A 16583-nucleotide genomic window follows, 5' to 3' on the forward strand; every position below is an offset into this window, starting at 1 on the left:
CGTTTAGGAGGAGGAGGAGGGACAGGAGTCGAGATTAGCATTCAGAAAATATAAATCTACAGGGAAGAAATGCTCCAGCAGGAAGGAGAAAGGGATTCAAGGAAATACCACCATCAAACAGCAGGATCTGAGTCTGATCCAGGTTTTAAACTGCAGACGTTATCAACTGTTCAGCCGGGGTTGGTCACAGGAAACAGACAGGAGGACGGAGGGAGAGTGGGTGTTTATAGATGGAGGGTAGAGGAGGACGAGGAAGCATGGGATGAGGAGAGAAAAGGCTGCTGGGATGCATCAGGGCTGGATCAATACGGTATGAATGAGTGATGTCTTACGTTCCACCGGTGGCGGTTAGTTTGGCTGCATGGAAGTGAAGAAGAGAAGAGAAATGGAAGTGATACAAAACAGACGAGAGAGAGAGAGAAAGAGAAGATGAAGAAAGAGTTTGAGGTGGAGACGGCTGTGAAAACAAGGTGGAAATGTTTTAATGATGTATCTTCTCCTGCAAGTCAGAGATGTTTCCTCTGCAAACTGATAATAACAACAACAACAATAATAATAATACTTTAGTGTTCAGAAATTCAAAATTCGTATCACTAAAAATTAAAAGACATTTCAAAATACAGTACATGATGATGGTGATGTTCTTGTTCTTGTGCCCTTATCATTCTTCAGTTGAAGATTTAAATAATAGGAAAATCCTTGTCCGTGTCGTCTTTGGTCTTGACAACAGCTGCTGACTCATGGGAGGTTTGTAGCGTCTGAGTCTTCAGCTGACTCTGCAGCTAACAGCACTTTAACAAATCCCCACTTTTGATGGTAAGATGTTCCTGGTCATCAATTATGCATTCTACTTCCTCCCAGTGGGACTGTGGAGACCAGATAATTAACTGAATTTTACCACAGTGTTTGTCAAACAACTGATGTACAGCAACGGCTGTGATTTCCCAGCCAGGGATCAATAAAATCAATCTATCAATTAATCTATCCATCTCCCAGCCAGGGATCAATAAAATCAATCAATTAATCTATCCATTGATCCATCGATCTTGTTTAGAGTGAGGCCATTATGGAAACAGAGTTCCTGTAGTGACATGTTCTGTGGTGTCAAGTTGAATTTCTCCGTGCCAGAGTCCACCTGGTACGGTGTCAGTGAGGTGCACTCTCATCTCACCTGGTGCAGGGGGAGTGTGCAGATACACCTCCTCGCTGTACTCCCCGTAGCCGGCCTTGTTGCAGCCCCTGACCCGCAGCACGTACACACTGTCCATCTCCAGCCTGTCGATCACGGCGCTGGTTCCGCTCACTTCGTCCAGTCTCTGCCAGCCCCACCTGGCTGCTGCCAAGCCTCCCCTGAACCCACCTCTGGATGCACCTCCTGGGACCACGCCCCTGCGCCGGTACTCCACGGAGAAGTGCCAGGCTGGTGCCGAGTCTTGTGGGAGCCGCCAGCACAGAAAGAGCTGGTCGTAGGCCAGGGTGCGCTGGGTGTCGATCACTGGAGCCAGAGGAGCTGGGATAAAAAAAAATAGTACAATTTAACCTCGTGGCACAGAAGAAGTGTAAAAGACGAGAGTTATCCCAATCTTTCTCCACTTCACTCCCTTTCTTATCTTGTTTCCTTCAACTTCCTCCACTCCTTTCTGATCACTTCCTCCCCTCTCCTCCCTCTGTTCCCCTCTCTCACCTTGGATGAAGTTCAGCTCCGTCAGGAGCTTCAGCTCCTTGGAGACGTCCAGCTGGAAGTGTCTGAAGGAGGGATCAGCGGCCAGAGTGAAATGCTGGAGATTCTCGATCGCTTTACTCAACCTGGCAGAGGCAAACAGAGAGAGGGCGGTTAGATAAATGTTTATCTGTTACTTTTATGATGTTTGGGAGGACGATGTTCACTGACAACTGCGTGAGTGCACGGACATTTTCTTAATTATAGCTTTGGAATCTGTCCGTATGACGTCCTGTCCTCTGGCTATCCAGTATAAACAAAGCTGGGTCACAAAAAAACTAATTTTTTAGCTTTATTATTCCTTCAAACAGCCTTTTAGATTTTAAACCATAAACTGTAGTGAAAAAAAGGAACTCCATCTGAACAGATGTCTTTTTATTTAGAGGCCCAGTAAATATTTCAGATCTGACAGCACGTCGAACCTCTTCTGCTTTCACTCACATCTTTCGACCTTCTCTTTTTAAAAGTTCTCTCGTAAATCCAATCTCACACCTGTTCAGTCAGTGTGGAGATGGACGCCACTGATGGTGAACACATGGCAAACCTGTTGTGAGTCTGGCGAGCCGCCTGCACGAAGCAGGGCTGGTCTGTTTCTTTCAGTAGCTCCTGGGTGAAAGCTAGGAGCCCTGCGTGTTCCATCAGGCTGCGTCTCTCCGTCACTTGAGCGGCCAAGGCCTCGCCTCTTTTCTGCCGCGCCGTCTCCAGGGCCTGCGTGAGGGAAGCGTGGCGCTCGGCCAGGGCTGCCGTCAGATCCCTGATGCTCTGAGCCAGCTGTTCTCGGGCTGAGACGCTGTTTACCTGGTGATGAATAACACAGACGGACAAGTTCAAGCACATGGCAGCTGTTAGCTAATGCTAACTGACAACGCCTCTCGGGTCGTGCTGATTCACAGTAAATGAAGGGTTTTCTATGGGAGCGCTTACCAATGATGACAGTGTTTACGTCGTACACAAACAAATTAAATCAATTACCGAAGGTGTGTTTGCTTTCAAATGTCAGACTGTGACAGACGTAACGGCTGTGAACTCAGTAACACCAGGTTTGACTGTGTCACCTGCTCTTTAGTCATTCTTCCTCTCTGTGCTGCACATCCTGACACCTTATAATCTGATTAGGGCTTTGATTCATGATCTCACACAAGTGTAGATTACACCATATGTGCAGGCGATGACAAAACAGCCTGTCAGGAAGAGTCACACTGTCCAAATTACACTCAGGTGATGACACTCAAATGGCTGCAACTTGTTTACAAAAAGTGTTTTTTTCCGTCTGTGGCCTTCACTCTTTTATACTGTGTTGTGACAGAAGGCTGAGCTGATCAGTGCAGCTCATTTGGATGATAGAAAAATCCTCTTAATAATATTCCGAATACACTGCCAGTCAGTAGTAGCCATTGAATATTGGATAAGTTGTCAGGAAATGCAGCTCCAAACCATAACAGAGCCACCCTCATGCTTAAATATCTGGGCCTTTTTACTAATTTGATTATAATTCCAGTTTATTAATAATTTTTGATAAACTGTAAGATGAAATCCCACACACCTCAGTCTGTGTGATGGAACTCTCCAGCTGAGTGATCTGAGACAGAACTGTGTCCTGGTTCGACAGAATGTAGTTCATCTCCTTTGTAATCTTCTCCTTTAAAAACAAAACAAAAGTCATGATGAGACAAAACTGTAAACTCTGCACCAAAGTCTACTGAGTTCATGTTCCAGTCAGATCTGAGTCCTACCTTCAGGGCTTGATGTGCCTGGGCCACAGGAAGTATTTTATGTCCTGTGTGGATGCGTCGCAGTTTGCAGAGAGGACAGAGCAGCCGCTGACAGGACCGACAGTAGAACTGCAGTTTCTCCTGGTCGTGCTCCGGACAGGTTAAAACCTGAGGAAGAGCAGGGGACAGATAAGAAAAAAAAAACAAGAAATGCTGGCTAAAAAATAGAAAAACTTCTTAATTCTAAGCTTTAATAATATCTAAAAATTATATTTAACAAAAAAAATATATTTAGCCTGAAAGGTCTCAGATAAGACCACAGACTGAGTTATGGACGTTTGACAGAATAAACGGTGAACAGTTTAGTATCTGCTTTAATAATATCTAAAAATTATATTTCACAAAAAAATTATATTTAGCCTGAAAGGTCTCGGAATAGACCACAGACTGAGTTATGGACGGTTGACAGAATCAACCGTGAACAGTTTAGTATCGTACCTTTGGTCTAAAGTTGAGTGTGGGCTGTATGTGTTCATGTTGGGCCCGTGGCGTCCCCCACGGGTGATACAGCTTAAAACACTCGTTACAAAAGTTGGACCTACAGTCAGCGCAGCCCTTGGTGGCCTCCAGAGCCTGGGGAGGTTTACAGAACTGACACATGACGGCAACACTGCCCAGGCTCACTGTGTGTCTGTACCTGTAGAGGACAGCAGGGGGCAGCAGAAATTGAACCGTTAAGAAATCAAACTCTTCAAAGAATAAAGAACAAAATGATAATAACACAGTCGATAAAGACACTGTCACGGTGTGTGTTGCACTGGTTTAGTATCAGAATGATTGAATTGCCCTTCACCTTCTTCTGCTGTGCAGATCTGAGTCATGGATTTGATCCATGCAGAATGTTCTCCATCATCAGCTCTATGAGACGATGATGTGTGAACTTTATTGCGCGTATCCTTGCTCTCCTGTTTGTCTCTGCTGTCCTAGTTTTCAATTCACCAAGTGTATCCAAAAAAATACTTTGACCTGTCAGTAAGTTTTGACCCAGAATCTGGCAAAGTCTACCAAGAGTACGAAGACCAGAGGTCCTTGAACTGATGCCTGAGGGACGCCATCTTTAGGACAGATTTCTGTAGAACCAGGAACTAATACTTTTTTAACTACTTTTTAAAGTTGCTGTGGTATCACCAACCTCTCCACTATACGTTCCAGGGTGAGATTACGCAGACAGTCAGTGAGACCTTTCTCTCCCAAGTCCACATCTCGACCACATGGCACACAGGGGAACATCATCACCACGGGTGGACCCTCCTTACGACGCCGTGTCCCATACCCGGGGGATCTGGGCATGGAAGGCGAGGGCGGATGGGGACCTGGAAGCAAGAGGGACATTGGGTTAAAACACCTGGGATTTGAACCCACTTACATGACACCGACAACTCTCTGAGGCATCAAACAGGCCGTTTCATCTTCACCTGAACGCAGCACACGGTCCAGAGGTCTCTGCTCAGCTTTGGGCGTAGGCCTTCGTGCCTGACGGGGTGAGCGGGTGTTGGGTGTGGAGGCCGGTGAGTTGGGCTCTGGGGGGAGGTCCGGAGGTGCGTAGCCATTTGCCACCAGGACCTCTGAGGCACACATGAGGCAGACGCTGTGCTGACATGGCAGAACCACGGGCTGTTTGACGATGTCCTTACACACCGGACAGTGTAGCTCCTGCTCCAGGCTCTTCATGTTGGACTGTGGAGCGTTAGAGAAATCACTACATTATTGATCAAGTTTTGAAGTTTAGAGTTAGATCTAAATATAGAAAAGTGCAGCAGGACGTTACTGAAGAAGGTAGAATATCATGAAAGAAAGCATTAATGTGAGGAGACAGGCCAGTGGGAAAGGCTGCCACCTACTGTCATTGCTCTGAAATATAAATACCTGACATTAATTATTCAACCACTGCACACAGTGCTGCCCTGCATGGGAACACAAGCTGCTTCATAAACAATACATGTGTTTTATAAGGACGTGCTTCTTATATTTCCTTTATTTATTGCATCGTTTCAACATGTGGATATAAATCTTTACAACTTAAATCACTAACAACCAAGAACATCTGTCCACAGGATGTCACTGCTTCTACTCTGACTGCTCCTGTGTCGAGGCAGCACTGATGTTTGTACGTACTGTCCTGTGATGCAAGAACATCATGTCCAGTTCAGTGAAGTCCAAGTGATGAGGACCAGGAGGGAAGCTGGTGTTTTAACAAACTGGGATCATTTGGCCACTGTAACTGAATATTTCAGGGTATTTTTATCACCAGACAAACAGTGTTTTATCCATTTAGCTACACTATGTTGAAGCTTTTAGTTTTGCTAGAATAGTTTATTTTATGGTTATAAAAATGAAAAATAAACTGCTGTTTTTGGCAAACATTTAGCCATTTTAGCCACATTTCTTGCAGGTTTTGAGGTGATTCTTTTGGCTACAAATATTAGCAATTGTTATTTCAGTTTGAACTGTTTCTATGTCTATTTTACAGCTATTTAAGGTTGGTGAACTAATGGTTTCATTCAACTTTTAAGATTCATTTTAAATACTTTGGTGAAATTTGGGTGATTTTTGGTGCATTTATACTTTTAATCACTTTCCTTCACCACAGGAAGTAGAGTTCGATTATAGGTTTATGCCTCTGTCTGTTGTCTGTGCTGAATAGGCAGCTCAGTTTAATGCTGCTCTATAAACTGTGTAGTGCTGAAGAAGCAGGTGAAAAACCAGGGCAGCTTCAGTGTCACTGCTCTCCTCAAGGTGTCTGTGCTCCTGTCAGGGTCGTAGATTTGACATATAGTAGACATCCCTGAGTGAGAACGATCTGGCCATAATACTTCTATTTTCATCATTTGAAATAAGTAACAGTCATTTCTCCACGAGAGAAATCCCTGCGTCAACCTTTGATTTACATGCTGTAGCAGAAGTGTTGCAGAGACGCTGGAAACACATTCACATCAGAGACGATGAGTTCACTTCAGAAATTAGGCCAGGACATATTTACTGCATGTATGCTACTGTTTCTGTCTCACAGCCATGTTCTGGGTCTGGTTTTTTATTAGCTCATTTTAAAATAATATCTCTGACTCCTGGAAACATTTGATAGTTTTGTACAACCTAGACATATGGACATCTGTACTCTTTTTTCTATCTCTGAGTTTGGAGCATTACAGGTAACACACACCTTTAGTTTGTGTAATGGCTAAATGAATAGATCAGATTCAAAATGAGAAAAGCCTTTTTTTCTTTGAGGGTGATTTCTAAATGAATAGATCAGATTCAAAATGAAAAACAAAAATTCTTTAGGAAAATTAGTGAAATATTTCTTTATGTATATTTTTATGTATATATGTTTCTAAGTGTGGGCTGGGTGTGATGTGTGGGTGAGTGGTGTGATGCAGCATCAGCACATGCTACAACTCTGTGATCACTAGTGTTTCTACAAGGGTGCATTGACTCCAAAATAATGTTGTGTCCATCATACTGTAGTGTGAGGAACTTAACAAATACAATTAATTGTAGTGGCAACATCCAGTAATTGCACAGCAGGAACCACTTGTTTAAAATACTACAACTCCATCCACGTTTTTTTTTAGTCCAAAATTAAAAAGCATTAAAATAAACTTCAGCATCAATATTTCAGCTTCTTGTTGGAGATAACCCGTGCTCTACATTTCCTTTTCACGCCTTTCTCTGTGTCATTCTCCAATGTCATATCCACTCAGGCCTGTCTCCCTCTCCTTCTCTTGCAGTTTCCTACTAGCCCCACTGTCGCAATTTCAGCCTGCATTGTTGTTCCAGGCACCGACACACAGTGCAGTCTGATCAGAACTGGTCTGTGGGCTCTGCTAAAAGACCGACGGCGACGCGGTGCCGGCTTCAAACTGCGACACTCCCGTCATCATCATCATCATCCTTACCTTCACCTGGAATCTGGGCGCCATGGTAGCAGCAGCAGCAGCAGCAGCGGCAGCAGGAGGAGGCTACATGCGCATCCCCATCATGGAGAGGAGGCAGAGACTTGGAAGAGAGGAGGGGCTTGAGGCACCACACCTCCTCCTCCTCCTCATCTTCCTCCGCCTCACCGCATGGTAAAATGACTAAACCCTGATATTTATGTGTTTACTATTAATATTATTTCCGGCTGCTCTTAACCGACTTGTAGCAAATTCATTACAAATGTTCAAACCAACGGGGTCGAGGCTGCGAACAGCGTCCACATCCGCAACAGCCGAATGTCCCGCATCCCGTCACCATGGAAACGAACCCCCCACCTCCGCAAAAAAAAAAGAAAAAATGAGACACGTCTATTTTATTTAACCTACATTCTGTTTTACTCCACAAAGACATTTTTTTAAAAAAAATGTCAACAACACAAACCTTCACCTCTAACACTGAGGAACATTTACCCCCGATGGAGCCTGAGGAGGAGGAGGAGGAGGAGGTCAGGAAATCATAGTAGATCTGATCTGCACGCGTTTCATAAACACCGAGGTGGTACAGACGGTACCAGGTACGGTTTTACTACAGTGCCTTCGTTCTGGGAGGAGACATAGATTCAAAAATAAGGGCTGCAGGCCTGTGGACCAGAGACGCTCTGAGACACACACACACACTGTTGTCATGGTGGCTTATTAATAACACACATGCACGCGAAAAACACATGATAAAAGCCACAAATATCAAACGGCGGCATTGAAATCCGATATGAACTGAATAAAGCGTCCGTTTACTCACGCTGATGCGAACCAACGCGTCCATGGTTGCTGACTTCACGTCCATCTCTGCCATTTTAGAGACGCTGCCTCCAGGGTTTCATCATCTGGACGTAAACCGCGATGTGTCCGGATCATCAAAGATCCTGTGGCTCTGAATAAACAACTTTAAAAGAGAGAGAGAGAAAGAGAGAGAGACGAAACGTAACCTATTTTCTGGTTGCTCAGTATTCCCGGTGAGGAAACCTTAAAGAGAGAGAGACGAAACGTAACCTATCTTTTGGTTGCTCAGTATTCCTGAGGAAACCTAAAGGGTATTTTCTCCCGTTTGGTGAAAGATCAATAGACAGTCGATCTGAATATTTTTACGCACCAAAAAAAAAAAACAGTCACTTTTTTTCAGTTCAGGTCGAAAACAGACGCAGAAAAGTGCGTTAATGTCGGTGTGTGTCCAGCAGCAGACGCCTGTGGATGTAATTCTCACACAGACACACTCTAACCCCCCTGCTTTCCCATCCTGCACCGCCGGTTACCTTCATGTGATGTTGCGCACAGCGGTGAGAGCCTGATGTCACAGGAAGGGACAGAGCGTCTGTGTGATGGATGTGGACACAGGAGCAGACCACCGGACCCTCCTGAACACTTACTCTACATTTAGAGGACCAGTTATTTTACATTGTCTAAACCAGTGGTTCCCAAACTGGGGGGGTTGGCCACTCACTGAGGTGGGATGCAGCCAGTGTTTACATTTATTATGTCTAAAGATATTAAAGAGAAATCAAATATGAATGTTGAATATTTTATATATTCTATTTGGTCGAACAGCTTTTATTTTCTGTTTTTACTTCCACTCTTGTTCATTACCTAAAGAGGTTTGTTCTCACTTGTATAATTTCAGTGACCCCCAGTGATGATACGAGGTATTGCAGCCTACTACTATCAAATCCTTTGGTTCACGCGGGTGCACAAATGCACGTACACGTACTATGCAAAGAAAAACACAAATGAATATGTATACTGTGACACGTAGTATGTAAGACTAAATTGTCGCCACAAGATGGCGCCACCGCTCAGTAAAATGTCATCCATTGACACCACATAGATCAACGAAATAGAAGTTTGAACTAATCATTGATTTTTTTTACATATATATACAGTATATATTCATGGATTGTTTGTGAACTCGTCCTGCGGTTTTAAGGTTCGTCAAATTGTTTGTGATCTGCCGAAATTCGGAAACTACTCACAATTTATCAATGTACTGTATTTGGTTCCAGTTTGATGTGAAGCGTTGATTAAATCAGCACTGTCTGGTACTCATCCCATCAACTGAACACAATACACACTGTTGTAATTAGAATAATTCTAATGGAACTAAATTATCCTTCAGAATCTGTTTAAATACATTCAAGTCTTAAATTAAAGTTAAAGTCAGAGGATTTTTCTCTTAAAAAATGACCTAATCCAAAACAATCTGGGCAACTTGAAAATAGTATTTTGTGTGACCTTTCACCCATTCTGTGTGTATTATTCATCCTGTTGATCACTTTAAAAATAAAACACTGAAATCTCTGTTTATTTCAGGTTTGATCCATCCAGGACTTCTCTGGTTTGAAGACTGACCTGAAATGACCAGAACTGGTCTGAAGTCTACTGCAGGAGTATTGACTGTATGTGGCCCAGTGCTGTGTGGATACAGTCCCACCATCAGCCTCTCCAGTCTTCATTTCTCAGCCTGACTCACTGCTCACACAGCAGCCCTGGGCGTTGCCTGACTATAAAGTTCCTGCCTCACTTTTTCCAACCTCCTGATCCTTCACTCTTCTGCTGAACGCTGCACGGTAAGATCCACCTCTCGCTGCTGCTTCTGTGCCGAGACTTTTGTTCACATGTTGTCTTCAGACACAGCTGTAGCAGGGACGTGTTGGACGTTTGTTGATCTTTTTGTCTGTAGTGTTACGTGGTTTTTTTAGGGAAGCGTGGAGTGTCTGTGGTGAGGCTGTTTTATTTCACTGCCTGCTACAAAGTAACGCCGTAACTGAAGTTTATATTAACTATAGCAGTAGGATGTTGACTAAAACTTGAACTTTAAAGTGTTTTAACTCGTCATCTAACAGCTGTACTGTACATTTTATACAGTATTTCTCTTTTTCCAATTCCTTAATGTGAAGTCCATCGACCCTGTGGTCAAAGGGCAAAGAGGAGAAACTGTGTACACACCCTTCTGGGGTGTGTTTTTAGCATTCAATTGCATCATTTGGGGGCGTTGGTATTTTTTTTTTTCAGCCTCCAGCTGAAGTTTCTCACTCTTAAAAAAAAAACAGCTAAAAACGGTGTGATGGTGTGGATTGATGTTTTAAATCTTTTAAATCTCACTAAGCTGCTGTGGTTACTCTGGCTTTAACTGCAAACAAGAAGGTAATAACAGACCTTATCTCACTTCTGCTGTGACTTACTCTCCACTGGGCAAAGTCGAGCAAAGACTCCCACCCACACTTTGACGTTATCGTGCCAACAATCATTCCAAAGTGATGAAACAACAGTCACCAAGCATTTACTAATAATCAGGACATGATATAGTTGACATTCTAATGTTTTTGTGCCTTTGTATGGAGATCTTTAAACGATCATGTGGGATGTTTGCAGTGAATGAGTTCATTGTTGATAATATTCTCACATTTCTTCAACAGTCTTGTCATATTATTTTCAGTGTGGAAACAAAAACCTCCAACAAAGATGCCTTCAGAACTGGAAATCGCCATGGAGTCCCTCATCACGGTGTTCCACCGTTACGCCAAGGACGGCAGACTCAACCGCGCTGAACTGAGGAAGTTGATGGAGAACGAGCTGTCCAACTTCCTGAGGGTGAGAGGGGGTCAGAGAGAGGGCAGAACTCAACACGTTCCTCCATGACTATAACTTTGAACTGTTTTTCTGATGTCTTCCAGTCTCAGAAAGACCCTGCTGCTGTGGACAAGATCATGAAGGACCTAGACGCCAACGGCGACAACCAAGTGGACTTTGAGGAGTTTGTTTCTCTGGTTGTGGGACTATCGATTGCCTGTGAGCAATGCTACGCTGCACAAATGAAGCAAAGGAGCTTTAGGAAGTAAGGATGTCACAAGACGTCAGAAGGAGAAGAATTCAAAATTTCATTTTTTTAATACAATTTAAAGTCCATTAAATACACTGAAGAAATTCAAACCCACTCTGTCTAATATGTGTGTGTGTGTTGTCGTTACATTTCCTTGTTAGAGAACGTGTCCGTTCAACATGATCAGACTTGTAGCTAGACTTGACATAAAGACTATAAATATTTGTCATAGCTGTTTCCCAGCCCATTCTAGAGGTTGGATTCCTCCAGGAGCTCTTATGTAAACACAGGGTGTGTCCATGTACCTCTCGCCTTCTTTATAATTCACAGAGCTGTAAAGCTTAGACCGACGTCTCCCTGCACGACCATCAGCATTATCTCTTCCCTGAGGAATCTGTACAATGCTCATATCATGAACACACCTTTCTGAGATCTTTATGGCACAATTCCCTATATATATATATAAAATATATACGTATATATATATACATGGGGAAACATGGTGTATATGGTGCCTCGGCCCTTCTGTGTGTCTAATCTGAGCCCTACAGTAGGAAGTAGGAGAGTCTGAGTCACAGGGTTCAGCACAAGTCAGCATACCGCCGGTTCACCAACCAAATTTTTTCTCTTTGTGTTCCATGTCTGAATAAAGTTGGAAAATACCAGACTGGGAGAGGAAGAGGATCACTCCGCCTCCCAACTCTCCCTGAGCCGAAAAGAAACTCTTTCCTCACTGAGCTTCTCTGCAATCTTTCTTAAATCATGCGCCAACACAAACATGTTTAACTAATCTCAACTATTAATCTTGGATTATGTGTTGTAAAGTTTAGGCAAGCGATCCCAGGGGAAAGTTTGCCAGAGTTGGATTAGAACAGCCTGTAGAACTTGTGCCTACAAGACATAACGCAGGGCAAAAACCAACCCTTTCCCCCAACTCTGTGACTGTGACTAAGGCTTGCCAATAAGTGCCTACAGAGTAAATACTGAAGTTGCTAAGATACAGTATTGTAAGGCGGTGTGTTTGACTGTGTTTCCGTGTGTAAGTAAAAAGTCTCTGTTAACTCCAGGATAGGGTTGACACCCGCTTTTAAATACATTTTGAACTTTTAATACATTTGGAATAAATATTGAGAGTTTGTTCACAAACACAAGTACTTTACACACAGCATTTAAATTGTTAAATTGTCAGTGTTCAGCACATTATATTATGATTGACTTCCTATTTGGTTGTGGTTTTTCCAGAGGTTATCGGTGCCTCGCCTGTTTAGTAGACTTGTTTGTGACTTTGTTTTATGATGTAGTCGAAAAAAGACTCGAATGTTGAAAGGTTTCTCTGTTTAACCGCTAGATGGCGTTTTTTTAGTGATTATACTTTTGTGTTACAGCTGGTCCCGCTGTTGCAAAGAATTGCGCATGAATCATGGCTGCAAATATTGAATATACTGTGGTTACCATGGTTACGTCCTCCCTGAAGGTTGTTGGATTAGGAAGGGAGATGGTCAGAAAAGTCCCGGTCATGTTTTCCATGCAGGAAGAAAAAAAGTACAGCTCGGTCTATAAATAAAACAGAGGAGGTTTCGTTTATAAAACAAACGTATTTCGCTGAAAATAAGAATGACGTCACAACTCAACTCCAACCTGTAGTGTTTTCAGTCATTTGTTAATTAGAGATCACAGTAACTGTAGACTGTTGATAAGTGAAGTTGGAGTCAGACAGGAGACCACACACGTCAGGACTGAGTCACATCCCTGACCACAGAGCTGCGCCACGGAGGTTGACCAGAACAAAAACACACCAAAACATTGCAACAGAGACTTACAGTCCGGTTTTGAAATATGAAACAACCGAGGCAGAGGTTGTCATGTTTAAATTCATAAAATGAAAAATCAACAAATGCTTAACAATTTCTCTTTTGCTTTTAGAGTGTGACACCATGGGCTGCAGCGGACCGGAAGTAAGGTTCTGACCAGGCCAGAGGTGCCAAAGGTGACTGTTGTGGAAGAAACATTCCCACAAATGTTTTTTTAACCTCACAGTTTGTTCTATTGTTTATTTACATCTGGAGCCCTACTTCACTGAGGAGGATGTATTGGATTACCATGTTTTTACACAGTGCACAAAGTAATTACCTTCTTTGATTTAATGACTGGACCCACCACCTCCCCTGCAGAGGGAGCTGTAATTGCAGTTTGAATGCCATGGTCCATGAAGGTGTGGTGCTACATTATTGGTTTATATGATCATTCCGGTTCACTGGATATAATGAATCAACCTCCTAACAGACACGCGGGAGCCGGAGGTTCATCACTGTGGAATGTCATTACAAACTGTACTTTGCAACTTGAACAATGTTCTTAAAATTGTGATCTTTATTGCAAATATTTTTTATATTTGTTATTCAGAATATAGGGGGCTGGAGAGATGCCTGTTCTTGGTTCAGTTCCCCCTCACGCCGACCCCAGGTAAGGTTGCATCAGAAAGGCTGTGAGAACTCCATTCACTTCTGAATCACTTCTTTATATTTTTAAATATTATATTACTGCCACCTAATGGGTGTATTTTCCACTCTTGGATTATCTTGACCACTTAAGAAAGTCACAATACACACTGTTCAATTTAAATGATTTAAGAAAAAACATTTTTCTTGCATGACATTGTGATTTTAATCCCAAAAACTTTAATAAAAATGAAAACGTCCATCGTAAATACTTCCTTAATATTTGGACTTACTGAAGTGTTTAGTTTCAAAGTTCAAAAAGAAACAAATTAACTTGAGCCGCTGCATGTCCTCAGGTCTTTAAAAAGTAATGCAATGTTCCCTCTTTTTCCTGACATTAAATTACTGTTTACTAATTGCGAACAATCTGACTTTCCTGGGAGGAAAAGCAGCAGCTAAGAGAAAACCTAGAATCTGGGCAGGCGTGGATGTAGATCAAAGACGAAGAAGAGGAGGGACAGTGGGAGTGGTGAGGTATAAAGGATCGGCAGCATCCGTTTCTACATCACTCCTGCTCCTGCAAGACTGACTTTCACTCCATCTCTCTGACTCTCATCCAAGGTGGGTAGAAAATTAAACCAAGTTTTTCTTTTTTAAATTAACGGTGCACCTAAGGTTCAGATCAGGGAATATTTGATCATATATTTTTATTTTGTGTTATTCTGAACCAGATGCTGCAACATGGCAGTTATGGCTTAAAGCATGAAACATTTTTCATATGGTGCAGTGTGTACTTAATATTGTTGATTGACCAAGGAAAGGTTTTGTGTTTCAAGCTTTCATCTTAAACACTTTATATCTGTGTACAACCCTCATAATGTGACAAGTTCCTCAGCGGCCACACCCCGGGGGGGGAGGCAGCAGCAGCAGCAGCATGTGAGTCAGAATGTAACCAGAACAAACTCTCTCGGGGTTGAAGAGTCAGTTGGAAGAAAATCCTTTCAGACACACAGCTAACGAAACAGATTTCCGTTATCACCACTGGGACCTGAATCAAGTCTTAACCTGCTTCTTTAACTACTTCTGCTCAGTTACCTGGAAGATTCTACCTGTTGCCATAACAATCTCCGTTGTCACTTTGTGGGACTGGCAACTTGGGGAGATACAGTACGAGTGTTTGTGCCCTGGTGGAAACTAGGGTTTATTTTTATCCAGCATCACTGGAAACTCAGAGGAAAAAAACTGGCAGAGACAAAAGCAATGATGTCAGTCGCTCTTCATGCTTATATAAAAGGTTATGAGAATCTGTGTAAATAATGAAAAACTGGGCATCATTTTCATAAGAATTAAAACTAGATACACAAAAAAAAAACTTAAACACACCATGGTCCATTTTGTTTCTTTGTTTGTGGAGGCTGTAGCCCAGTGGGTGGGAAGTCGCTAGGTCTCTGTGGGTCGGGTGTTGAACCTGATCTCTTCAGTTTACTGCCTGGTGTTTCCTTCCAAGGAAATACATCACAGAGATCCTGACAGTCGTATCTTTGGCATGTTGTTGTAAGACTGTTGATCATTTAGCTCTGTAGTTTAGAAAACTTCAGAAATAAATTTTCTTCATTGGAGGGAAAAAAAAACTGTGGCAGACCTCAAGTCTGACACTAGATGGAGCCAAAGCATCTTTATTCTTCCGAACTTCATTTTAATCAACTTTCTAAATGTGATAATTTTACTTGAGAATTGTTTATCCTGTTAATACCGAGAGGTTGAATTCTAATGTATGTTTTTATGACATTGCAGCCAAGACGACTGCAAACGGACACATTTGTTAAAGAGTGTTTGTTTGTTACGTTGTGTCTTTTGTAGCTACCACCATGTCTGACATCCAGCAAGCCATGGCTCTGCTCATCAATGCCTTTGATAAATACTCAGGCAAAGAGGGCGACAAATTCAGCCTGAATAAAGCCGAGTTGAAGGAGCTGCTCGAGAATGAGCTTGGAACCCTGTTGGGGGTAAGTGGTAAATGCACTTTTCTTTTGATTCTGCAGCTGGTTGTGCAAGTCACAATGTTCTACTGACAAATATAAAAATACGATTATATAATGTTTTCCTTATTCCCCCACCAGAAAGCCAATGACAAGGCGGCGGTAGATCGCATCTTCAAGGACCTGGACAGGAATAAAGACAACAGCGTGGACTTCAACGAGTTTGTCACTCTGGTGTGCTGTCTCACTCAGATGTGCCATGAGTACTTCATCGGCAAGAAGTAGAGGTTTAGGCGCCGCCCTGTGGCCAGCATAGAGATCACGGCAACACTTTCTTTTTATAGAAAACCTAATGAAGGAATTCGTAGTGACTATTGCTTGAAATTATGTATGAAATGCAGAGCAAATCAAATAAAGTTCTTTTTTTGTTTTAACTTTTTTTGCGTTAAACATAACGGTGTATATTTTGTGTGTGGGTGTGGTACAATTATAATAATTATATGGAATGTAAAGTTCATAAAAAAAATAGTAACTTAAATAGTATATTGACAATATTGTGTAGAGGCATATCTTTTCCCGGAACCCCCGTCTTTTTTTATTTCAGTGTAGTTCACTTGAGGACCTCAAGTCTAAATTGCAGAAAATAAACCTTCACTTCTCAGTTTGTTAAAAAGTGTAGCGACTTTTTATCCCTTTTTTAAGTGTGTTTTTATATTGTGTTATGTTTATTATTATAATTATTGTGTTGACTTAATGTCCGTTCGGTGTTTTGGTTGAGTTATAAAAAAATCATGTTTTTAAAGTTTAGTAACTTTCATAAGGATTGTTACAAAGTTGAATTTAACGAGTAAAAACTAAGATGATAGTTTTTTGGGTTAGGCTTCAGCTG

At 42.3% G+C, this 16583-nt stretch overlaps 3 protein-coding genes and 1 long non-coding RNA gene across 6 annotated transcripts in view; 3 read left to right on the top strand and 1 right to left on the bottom strand.

The window, feature by feature from the left end:
* Nucleotides 1–4842, top strand: part of LOC103394522 (uncharacterized) — a 21724-nt gene extending 16882 nt beyond the window's left edge. Inside the window, exon 4 of the long non-coding RNA XR_523157.3 lies at nucleotides 4645–4842. This is a non-coding gene — a long non-coding RNA (uncharacterized LOC103394522). The remainder of the gene's footprint in view (nucleotides 1–4644) is intronic.
* Nucleotides 1–9759, bottom strand: part of trim46b (tripartite motif containing 46b) — a 12963-nt gene extending 3204 nt beyond the window's left edge. The window contains exons 1-10 of one of the 2 annotated variants that reach the window (XM_017041261.2): nucleotides 8491–9759; nucleotides 8206–8429; nucleotides 4908–5169; nucleotides 4625–4805; nucleotides 3931–4129; nucleotides 3454–3600; nucleotides 3264–3359; nucleotides 2265–2518; nucleotides 1685–1806; nucleotides 1172–1510 (exon numbers count right to left, since the gene is read on the bottom strand). In XM_017041261.2, coding sequence (XP_016896750.1) covers nucleotides 1172–1510; nucleotides 1685–1806; nucleotides 2265–2518; nucleotides 3264–3359; nucleotides 3454–3600; nucleotides 3931–4129; nucleotides 4625–4805; nucleotides 4908–5169; nucleotides 8206–8259 — 1654 coding nt within the window. In that variant the 5' untranslated portion in view covers nucleotides 8260–8429; nucleotides 8491–9759. Of the gene's footprint in view, nucleotides 1–1171; nucleotides 1511–1684; nucleotides 1807–2264; nucleotides 2519–3263; nucleotides 3360–3453; nucleotides 3601–3930; nucleotides 4130–4624; nucleotides 4806–4907; nucleotides 5170–7388; nucleotides 8430–8490 lie in introns of both variants that reach the window. The other variant, XM_008331869.3, reaches the window with a different exon arrangement.
* A 108-nt stretch (nucleotides 9760–9867) lies between these two features.
* LOC103394520 (protein S100-A1-like) lies at nucleotides 9868–11391 on the top strand. Of its 2 annotated transcripts, none has more exons than XM_008331865.3 (3): nucleotides 9868–10024; nucleotides 10894–11048; nucleotides 11132–11391. In XM_008331865.3, the coding sequence occupies exons 2-3, from the start codon at nucleotides 10920–10922 to the stop codon at nucleotides 11294–11296; spliced, it is 294 nt and encodes a 97-aa protein (XP_008330087.1). In that variant the 5' UTR covers nucleotides 9868–10024; nucleotides 10894–10919; the 3' UTR covers nucleotides 11297–11391. The 2 variants fall into 2 exon arrangements, with proteins under 2 accessions (XP_008330087.1, XP_008330088.1); XM_008331866.3 differs by having other exon boundaries at nucleotides 9880–10024; nucleotides 10874–11048; nucleotides 11132–11387.
* A 149-nt stretch (nucleotides 11392–11540) lies between these two features.
* On the top strand, nucleotides 11541–16143 carry LOC103394519 (ictacalcin-like). Its single transcript, XM_025065311.1, has 5 exons — nucleotides 11541–12316; nucleotides 13201–13264; nucleotides 13681–14336; nucleotides 15576–15721; nucleotides 15836–16143. Exons 4-5 carry the CDS (start codon nucleotides 15584–15586, stop codon nucleotides 15977–15979), a joined length of 282 nt encoding a protein of 93 aa, XP_024921079.1. The 5' UTR covers nucleotides 11541–12316; nucleotides 13201–13264; nucleotides 13681–14336; nucleotides 15576–15583; the 3' UTR covers nucleotides 15980–16143.
* Nucleotides 16144–16583: the final 440 nt, after the last annotated feature.

The sequence above is a fragment of the Cynoglossus semilaevis genome, chromosome 18, assembly GCF_000523025.1.
Source record: "Cynoglossus semilaevis isolate Cse_v1.0 chromosome 18, Cse_v1.0, whole genome shotgun sequence".
NCBI classification, from domain to species: domain Eukaryota; kingdom Metazoa; phylum Chordata; class Actinopteri; order Pleuronectiformes; family Cynoglossidae; genus Cynoglossus; species Cynoglossus semilaevis.

Coding starts and splice junctions, on each gene's coding strand:
- LOC103394520 (XM_008331865.3), top strand. CDS start 10,920: ATGCCTTCAGAACTGGAAATCGCCATGGAGTCCCTCATCACGGTGTTC. Junction 11,049..11,131: donor AGCTGTCCAACTTCCTGAGG/GTGAGAGGGGGT, acceptor GATGTCTTCCAG/TCTCAGAAAGACCCTGCTGC.
- LOC103394519 (XM_025065311.1), top strand. CDS start 15,584: ATGTCTGACATCCAGCAAGCCATGGCTCTGCTCATCAATGCCTTTGAT. Junction 15,722..15,835: donor AGCTTGGAACCCTGTTGGGG/GTAAGTGGTAAA, acceptor TTCCCCCACCAG/AAAGCCAATGACAAGGCGGC.